The 10,226-nt window shown below is 38.6% G+C and overlaps 1 protein-coding gene across 1 annotated transcript; it reads left to right on the forward strand.

The window, feature by feature from the left end:
• Positions 1-164: 164 nt before the first annotated feature.
• ewsr1a (EWS RNA-binding protein 1a) lies at positions 165-8,553 on the forward strand. The gene is made up of 16 exons (XM_052567176.1): positions 165-239; positions 984-1,020; positions 1,226-1,280; positions 1,384-1,525; positions 1,606-1,810; positions 1,895-2,208; positions 2,288-2,477; positions 5,728-5,765; positions 6,402-6,413; positions 6,499-6,614; positions 6,792-6,921; positions 7,007-7,126; positions 7,222-7,363; positions 7,447-7,544; positions 7,640-7,877; positions 7,947-8,553. The coding sequence occupies exons 1-16, from the start codon at positions 224-226 to the stop codon at positions 7,984-7,986; spliced, it is 1,893 nt and encodes a 630-aa protein (XP_052423136.1). The 5' UTR covers positions 165-223; the 3' UTR covers positions 7,987-8,553.
• The last annotated feature ends 1,673 nt before the right edge of the window (positions 8,554-10,226 follow it).

Consider the following 10,226-nt stretch of genomic DNA (forward strand, 5'->3'; position numbering starts at 1 on the left):
CAGAAGTATTTAATTTCGCTATATTAATATTCTTCACCGTATGGTATGTTTTACCAAGCAAAGTGCCTCAACAATTAACGTTCAGACAAATGTAAGTATTTCATACCAAATAATCATTAAATTATAACGTTTGCAATTAATGTCCACCCCCTCTTGACTACATGGTAGCGCCTGAAGAGTATCATCCGCGCATGCGCAGTTTGAGCAACCAGAGGCACACGAAATGGCGTCTGCTGCAGGTAAGAGCTACGTTAAATCTTTTGTTAAATTTCATACATGTTAGAGGTTTTAAAAAAATATATATAAATTTCGATATAAATTCTGTTGCCAGTTATAGTTATGGTAATGCAATGTACTCCATAAAACGCGATGAATCTATTAAATATTCATTTTTTCTTGTTTGCCGGTGTGGTTCGAACCGGTTCCGTTTGTCTGCGTCTGAAAATGGGGGATGGGTCGATAAATGTGATATTGTACATTTTGGCTTCACCCACATCAAAAGTAATTTCTTTAGCTGACAACACAAATTTACCTTAATTATTTTATACCCAGCTAATTTCATTTTGAGCAAATTTACGTTACACGCGCCGGTCTGTTGCTCGGCAACGTTTAGGCTAAGAGGCGGGCTGATTGTTATTAGCGCTCGAGCTCAGCTCCTAAGTCTGTTGTAGATGTGTTGGATCAAAATAACATTGTGTTATTCATAATCCTGTAAAGTAAAGTAGTATCAAAATAGTTCATATTCACACATTCATTTTCTTTTCTCGTGTCACTTTGTGTGTGGCGCTTTCTCATTGAAACATTCCCTCTGTCGTCTTTTGGAGAAACAATTATTTTACACCACTTTATATATACACATTTTATACTTTTGTACACTTCTTTTTTGTATGAACAAGATAATCGTTTTAAATGTAACTTATATGAATATTTTTTTGTGAATGAGGTTGATATTTTAAATGAATGTTAATGTGTTTTTCTCGCAGATTACAACAGTTACGGACAGGCTGCAAGCCAACAAGGGTATGGTAAAACTGTGTTCTATTTGTATATGATTTTTTTTTTAAATTGCAATTCTTTATAGAGATGTTTATCCTTATTCACTAATAATGGAAAGCTAGAACATTCACGTATAGTTGTGGAAATGTTCTGGTCAAAAGATGTGGCAGTCTTGTATATAACAGTTGTTCATCTTTAATAAAATGAGAAAATCATCTTTTATTATCAGGTACAGCTCCTATGCGGCCCAGCCCTCTCAACCGGGTTATGGACAGGGCACTCAGGTAAACTGTCACCTTAAATGATCTTATTTTTGCGATGCTTTTTGTCATAAATGCTGCTGTTAAAGTGGCCTGGTGTGAGTGACTTGCGGTTTGCTTTCTGTAGCAGTCGTATGGTCAACAGCAAAGCTACGGTTCATACAGCCAACCGACTGACTCAACCTACTCCCAGACCGGCAGCTCCTCATCTAGCACTTATAGCCAGCAGCCATATGGATCATCCTACGGACAGCAACCACCAGCCAGCGGTGTGTTATTTTAATTTTTCACCCAGTCTATATCTCCAAGGGGTGTATTTATTCATTGGCTTTATTTTTACCCTCTGTAGGTGGTTATACTGCCACCCCGGCCACACCGCAGGGCTACACTCAGCCTGTGCAGGGATATGGAGGCAGCAGCTATGATTCCTCCACGACTGCGGCTTCATCGACCAGCAGTAACCAGACCTCTTATAGTGGGCAGGCCGGCTACAGTGCCCAGTCTGCATACCCTGCATATGGACAACAGCCTGCTGCTTCTGCTGCACCCCCCAGGTTTTTTGCTTACTCTGTTCTTCATAGTCCCCCAAAGTTTTGCAGTGTATTTGTGGGTCCCTGATTGTATTTTGTGTCCTTCAGCAGCTACAGTTCTGGCAGCCAGCAGCCCTCTGGATATGAGCAGAGCTCATATTCCCAGCAGCCTCAGCAGAACTCCTATTCCCAGCCGCAGCAGGGAGGGTACCAGGGCCAGCAAGGAAGCTACGGACAGCAGAGCTCCTACAGCCAACAGGGAGGATATCAACAAACTTCAACCCAACAGCAACAGGCTCCGCCTTCCAGCTACCCCCCACCTTCTGGGTCCTACGGACAGCCCCCTGCTAGCCAATACGGACAGCAGGCCAGTTCTGGAGGAGGCTATGGCCAGGCAGACTATAAACCACCCAGTCAGTATGGTAAGTCTGCTGGTAATAGATTGGCAAAGACTGTCATGTACCGATATGAAGACTTTAGTGACACCGTTTTCTTTCACAGGTAATTACAGACAGGACCATCAGAATGGCATGGGTGGAAGTGGCTACTCGGGTCCTGAATCTGGAGGATATGGGGGCCCTGGAGAGGGCCGAGGGGGGGAGAACCGCGGGCGTGGCCGGGGTGGGTTTGACCGGGGGATGATGCGAGGAGGTGGTGGCATGCGAGGGGGCATGAGCCGTGGAGGCATGGGGTAGGTGTGCGTTTGTGCAGTTTCACTTCACCACCTCTTTTTCCCATCAGACAGGAGCTGAAAGAGGCCATACAGGGCTGAGAGCCACGCTATGTACTTAAATTGGCAGAAATTAACCTCATTATTTGGAGCCAAAGCTTAAATCATAAACTGCAATTTGACTTTTTTTTTTTTGTTTTTTTTTTGGTTAAACCAATTCAACAATTGTTTATCGCAATATTAAGTGTTAAAGTTTTTGTTATTTTTAAATTATAAGCTTGATAGCAAGTCCATGCAGTTGTTTTGACAAGATGCCAAACTGTTTTAATATTCTGAAGGTCTGCTGCTCTCAGCTCTGCCTCATTATGGCCTACGGTAAGATGGTTGTGCTTTGAGAAAGAATATAATCATTTTAATCTCACATTGTCGTTATCATTAAATATGTTTGAGGGATCTTAATTATTCAGAAGAAGGATTTATTAAGGTGTTAGAGTAAGAAGCAAAATAATGAAACATTGCTGAGGCACAGTTCATAAGATCTGTGCTCCAAATGGTTGTAATAAAATTGCCAATGCATGTGATTTCCAAAAGGTTTGTTAATCACTCCAAATAGGATTTTATATATATATATATATATAATCTATATATCTATATCTTCCTTCAAATCACAGGTTTACAGGTACAGAATGTTTCATTTAGTCTCATTTAGTTATTTCCTTGTACTGTAAATTGTAAACATGTGAAATCAAGGGCTATTTTAGAAAGAGATTAAGGTGTTAAAATGGGTAATATTTACTAGAATTGAGCATAAAATATCAGTGCAGGTTATGAAAATGTTTTGAATAGGTGTAGTGTGATTACAATTAACATTGTTTTATAATTAACCATATTGGTTACCAAAGATTAATTATGTTGCCAAAAGCAGGAAGCTAACACAAATTAAATATGAAAGTGAATGCAGTGATGCTTGTCACAAAACTGTTACTATAGAGCTGCTTGTCCCTTTATTATTATCTTGAACATGTCCTCTGCTCTGCATATTCAAATCTGTGTTGTGTTCTTACACTTATTTAACTGAGCTTGGACTTTTAAAGTTAACCGTTTTGGTTATAAAGGTATTCTCTAAATGGTGAAAATGCACTGCATTCATTTTCCCTTTTAAAAAAGGGTCTGTTTTCTTTATCTGTTACACATTTGGATTGCAATTGTCTTGTGCATTCTGAAACCTTTTCTTTAACATGCTTTGTCGCATTTATACGCTACAGGTAACAAAGTGAGAGCCATGTAAACACATCAATACTTTTACAGTACCACTACTCAGTTCTGAGTCTGGGCCGGAAGCCTTTTGAAATGGGGACTTAAAGTTGGTGGTGTCGAGATGTTCCAAATGGGTTTTTCCTACAAGAATGGGAATTTAGTTTTGCAGCCAAAGAAATGTGTAATAATAATCTAAACATAAGTTTACTCTTTTTATAAAAGTGTTTTGATAGCTTTTTTTTGTTTTGTTTTGTGTAATTATATCAGAAACATTTCTGTAGTGGTGTTATGGTTTACCTGCTTTTTATCTTTTCTTTGACCAAAATGCATGTACCAGCTTTATGTAAGCAGATTGTTTCAGATGCAGCCACAAACAGGCTACTCCTGCGTTTTGGTGCTGCTGCCACCAATATGCAATTATATTCTTAGTAAAGACTAAGAGTTTCAACATTTGGGTGTAGTTTTAAATTTAGCGTAGTCTCATTTTCATTCAGAGTTGGTAGCAAGGCTGTGTCTGAAACAATTACATCTCAGTTATAGTTAGGGGTGGGCGATTAACCAGTTAGAAATTTGTCAACCGGTAGATTTTGGTTACATGCTCACGTGACATTGCTGTGCTACATGATCACGAAAATTTATCATTATCGTTAGCATTTCTATTTAAAAACAAGTGATTTTAAGCCATTGAAATGCAGTCAGCTCTGAAAGAGAACTAATTTTGTGATGTGCGCATGAAGACATTGCTCATAAAGCGGGCATGTACTGAACACACTTTTGTGTTAAAATGGCCATCAATTTAGGTCTTAAGTGAAAGTGAACTGCTGAGAAAGCAAGCGTGTAACAGTATATTGGATCCGTGTAGATCTTAAACTGACAGCAGTCCACAAATTCCTGTCTTTCATTTCAACAACAAAAGAGAAAATCTCTCGCTGCTCTTGACTAAATCACTGTTTAGTCCTAAGTGTCAATTTTTTTAAATTGAGATTTATACATCATCTGAAGCTGAATGAATAAGCTTTCCATTGATGTCTGGTTTGTTAGGATAGAACAAAATTTGGCGAGACACAACTATTTAAATATCTAGAATCTGACAGTGCAAATAAAAATCTAAATATTGAGAAAATAACCTTTTATTGTTATAAGTTGTCCAAATGAAGTTCTTAGCAAAACATATTACTAATAAAAAATGGTTTTGATACATATATGGTAGGAAATTTACTAAATATCTTAATAGAACATGATCTTTACTTAATATCCTAATGATTTTTGTCATGAAAGGAAAAATCTATAATTTTGACCCATACAAGTGTTTTTTGTGACTTAAGACTGGTTTTGTGCTCCTGGGTCACATTTAATTTATGCAGTGAGAATATGCAGTTTTTTATAAATTGAATTGCTTTGTACAATATAGCATTTCTTATTTATTTGTTGTGCTGTAGTTATCCTATTGCTTGAAATTAGTTTAAATTTTTTTTAATCACTTGACTGTTTACTTTTCAGTGAGCTTGATGTTTGTTTGCTTAAGGCTAGTATTAGTTTTTTTGTTATATTTACACTTGAAAATATTACACTTGAAATTTCTATGGCATCAAAGATTTTGATATCATAAAGACCTTATGACAAAAATAACATTGTGATATACATTGTTACCATGAAATAATTAGTCTACTCATATCGTGATACAAGATTTTGGTCCCATCACCCACCCCTAATTACAGTGTACAGAGTTTTGCACCTATAACAATAAAGATCGATCCTCACTTATGCTCTATATAACCCCAATACTGTTCAGCCACTAATGTCATAAAATTGTAAGTTGAGCAAGTCAGGCCCAGTGTTAACATTGTAATGCTACAGCACCCCATTGTGTTACTCTAAGCAGTATTGTGTTTTTATAAGGGGGTCTTGTTAAGAGTGAATTAGAACTGTGCATATGCCCCCATCCCCCTTTTTGTGGTACCAAAGTGGCTGTTTTAAGGGATATCGCCTTCATATCTTCGCTTATTCCCCCCAGCATCACTGGAGACAGAGGTGGCTTCATTAAGCCTGGTGGTAAGTTTAATGAGAATCACAAGACCATACACTAGAATCCTCTAACTTTTATGGGTGTTTTTCAGAAGGGAAATAATTGATACCTTGCAAAACTACACTGCTGGCTAGAATTAAGAGTTTTTCCATTGGTTGTATAGGAATGGTTCAGATCTATTTTTATTGGTTAAAAATCCTGAGTGTGGACTCCAGTGAAAGGTTACTTTTGCACTTATAATCAGTTAATGGTAACTGGCCTACCCAACCACGTAGAGTATCACCATTTCATTGTTTACCATTTTATTACATTTTATATGATATCAGGTATGGAGTCCAATTTGGGTCCTTGGTTTTTCAAGGGTTTTGCAAATATATTTTTATATTTAAGGCACACTGGAATAAAAACTTAATAGCTTTTGAATAGTTTCATTTCAATACTTTTTCACAATCAATCCAATCTTGGGTCAACAACGTCATGGTATTTTGTCATTTTATGGTCATTTTTGTCATATTTAGAGTGGTCAGAAAGAGTGTGCCGGGGCAGTCTTGACCAGGAAATGGTAGCTTAATATTAGGTGCTTGAGGAGCTCAGCTTGTAAACTAATTTGTTTCTCACTTTCTCTTTCTCCATGTGTCCTGCTTGATGATAACCTGAAACAGATGGTGACATGGGTAAGTTTGGATCTTCAAATGATGTCTCTCTTGTCCTTTTATTTGATAAATTTCTTCTGCTTTTAACACTGTCTGTTCTCTGCAGGACGCCCAGAGGAGCAGGATGACTCTGAAAACAGCACTATCTATATCACTGGGCTCACTGAGAACGCTACATTGGAAGAAGTTGCTGAATTTTTCAAGCACAGTGGAATCGTCAGGGTACTTGATGGTCTTTTTCATTAAGATGAAGTGACTTTGGGAAGATGGATTGCTTGTTCCTTTTCCTTGTTACTAATACATGGCAGCATCTAATAATACTGAAATATTTAAAGGGTTGGGTTGCATCATGCATCAGATGGTCCCTGAATTTAATATGGTGTCATCTTGCTTTCTAAGATAAACAAACGCACAGGCCTGCCTGCTGTCAACATCTATACAGATAAAGATACTGGGAAACCTAAAGGTGATGCCACCTTATCCTACGAAGAGCCTCCATCTGCAAAGGCAGCAGTCGAGTGGTTTGATGGTGCGCTGAACTCAACTGAAATCTTTCTAGAATGCCTTTCCTTTCATTGCCAGTCTTCAAGATTCAAATAATGTTTTCCCATTAGGAAAAGATTTCCAGGGCAAGAAGCTGAAGGTATCCATGGCCCGTCGCAAGCCTATGATGGGAATGATGCGTGGAGGCATGCCAATGAGGGGAGACCGAGGTGGCATGATGGGACGAGGAGGTACGCTGATTTAGAAGCACCAGAAAACCTACATTTCTGTTTTTCTGTACTAAACATTTCTAACCTTTTGAGTTTGTTTGGCTCCGTTCCTGCAGGAATGATGGGTCGTGGTGGGATGGGCAGAGGTGGGGATCGCGGAGGATTCATGCCACGTGGGGGTCCCAGGGGAATGGGCCGTGGAGGACCTACAGGAGGAAACATGCAACAGAGGGCAGGAGACTGGCAGTGTCCAAATGCGTATGTATTTCAGTAATAGCGCAGTGTTACTCAATGATCCATGTATTGAATTCAAACTCAGTTTTGAGTCTTTGTTTTTCTAGTGGATGTGGAAACCAAAATTTTGCCTGGAGAATGGAGTGTAACCAGTGTAAGGCACCCAAACCTGAAGGCTTTGGACCTCCTCCCTTCCCTCCTCCAGGTTACGGTCTTTTGTGTTCACATCACGCATAGCTTTCAGAGCTGCAAACAGCAGTGCTTCAGATTCATATTCACTAACTGTCCTTTGGGGTTCAGGTGGTGACCGTGGTCGTGGTGGACCTGGTGGGATGCGTGGCGGCCGTGGGATGGACCGTGGAGGCCCAGGGGGACCTGGTGGCTTCCGTGGAGGTAGAGGTATGGATCGTGGAGGTTTCAGAGGAGGACGTGGCATGGACAGAGGTGGTTTTGGAGGAAGGGGTCGAGGCGGTCCTCCTATGGATGACATGGGAAGAAGGGGGCGAGGAATGGGACCGCCTGGTAAAATGGATATGAAGTGAGTGTTTCTCTGTAAAGGTGTATTGTAGCCACAAAAAGGAACAATAATTAATTATCTTTTTTGCAGGGGAGACCATCGTCAGGAACGGAGAGAAAGACCATATTGAGGGATGTGTTCCTGGTCAACATCTGCCCAGACCTGTTTGTTTTTCACGTGATTTTAAAGTTGCAATTCCAAATGTATAAATGGTTATGGAACTCGTTACTGCTTTGCTGTTAGTCCTCAGTGAATGTTTTATTTTTTTAACTTTTTGTGTTCGCTTTTCTGGTCCAAAACTGTATTTGAAACCAGATGCACATGTAAATGCAAAGTGTTCAGTGTACCATTTGGATTTGTCAGAAATGTTTTTGTGGAACAATGTGAGATTTATTTCTTTTCTTTTTTTAAAGAAAAATTCCCAATACCCCTTTAATTGCTTTACTCTGCTTTCATGTCTAAAAAATGTTGAATATAAAATTAAAACCATTCTGTGGGTCTTTTTAAATGCATGGCTGTAAATACTTATGCCATGTACCGGTTTTCTGCTTTTACTGTCATTACTTCACCTTAACAGTGTGGCATATTCAGAGTGACTGAATAATGTAAATAGCTGATGCTATTCAGCCCCTTATGTCATTTCAAACAGTGTTTAAAAGAGTTCACCTACAAAAATAAAATTCTGGAAAAAAATCTTTACTTGCCTTCATGATCTATTATTTTTTCTTGTTAATTTATTTTCCTGGTGTTGATCAAAAGGAGACTTTGGAGCATCTTGTGATTGTTTGTCTTTTACAAAGAAATTGTTCATACCTCTCTGGGCCAGATTTTCTATCGGCTTGCAGCAGCACAAACTTTCATTTGGCGTTAAAAAAATACTGTCAGGTTTTTACTAATAATGTAAATATAATAATACATTTAATTCATCACTAATAAGGGTATAAAGCAATCAAGTAAGCTTACCAACAAAGCAAAGGTTTATGAACAATGTTTTGACTTGGGTCACAATTTTCAGCTGAAATGGACCGCACACACTTTTACACCGAAATTGCGGGTGAAAATATGTTTATAGGCCTAGGTATGTATCCTTTATAAAAAAATATCATTAGATCTCATGCATAGCTTATTTGATGGTATTTACACAGGTAAAGTAATTTACCAAAACATGGCCCATTTGAGCTGACTTCACCCGATGTTATTTATTCACAGAAAACGCTCCCCTTAGGAGGTCATTCCATTGTGCATGTCCTTGCAGTCGCGTCACACACTTTACCTTCTTCTCTTGAGTTTTTTTGGCGGATTGGCAAACCAGCGTTAAAGGTGCATGTCCTCCACCTACTCGTCTGGAGTGTGGAACATACACGGTTCACCTATGATTTATTCAACTATTAGGTTTGTAAATATTAAATTGAACCTCCTTCAACAAACTGCAGTGCGAGACATATGGCTAATAATTTCGAAGTATATACAGATACATGATCAGAAACTCTTCTTTCAATTTTGATATTGAATTTAGGTATATATACATTGCAGCTGCTGTTCTTCCAGTCCCTGGGTCTTCAGATCCATCTGTGTGTATCACTAATACTGAATATTGTGCTTGATTTTTTGTTGCACAACTGAAATTATTGGGATGTTCATGTCGTTGCTTTTGATCTCTTTATGAATGGCATTGTACACAACCAGAATCACCACTGATGGATGAATATCAGTCTCACCAAGACTCATTCTCTGTGCTTCCTTCCCAACAATCCAACTAAACCATGCAAATTCTTTAGCTGCATACTCCCAACATTCTCTTAAAATAATCTTGACTGGGTAGCTTTCCAAGTGACCCTTAATGCTAGTCCAGTGCTAATGATAACAGGTGACGACCTGCGTTTGTATCTTCTCAGTTTTTTTTGTCCAAGTTTTATTTGCAGAACTATACACCATGCAAACAGCCAATAAATGTTGGCTCTTATTACTGCTTTATGTGTTATTTCCATTGATTGTGAGGCCTTGCCCCCTATTCAGCTCAAGATAAGCATCTTAATATGTTTATCCCTTACATTTTTCTATCAGCTTCTGAATATGTTTTCTGAAGTTTAATTTTGAGTACAACCAATTTCCAAGAAATCGGACTACATTAACTCGTTCCAGCTGCTGCCAATACATTTTTATATTCAGAAGAGGATTCATTTTCTTATTCGAAAAACATATAACCTGGGTTTTTGCCAAAGGAAATCTGAAACCCCATTGTCCTTGCCCAATCTTCAACCTCCTTTATGGCTTTTTGCATTTTCTTTTTCACTAACATGAGCCTTCCTCTTTGAGCGTTCATTTCATTTTCCAAACTTAAAACTGAATCCATGTATTCCTCCCTTTTCC

Source organism: Carassius gibelio, chromosome B10 (assembly GCF_023724105.1).
Source record: "Carassius gibelio isolate Cgi1373 ecotype wild population from Czech Republic chromosome B10, carGib1.2-hapl.c, whole genome shotgun sequence".
In the NCBI taxonomy this organism is placed as follows: Eukaryota; Metazoa; Chordata; class Actinopteri; order Cypriniformes; family Cyprinidae; genus Carassius; species Carassius gibelio.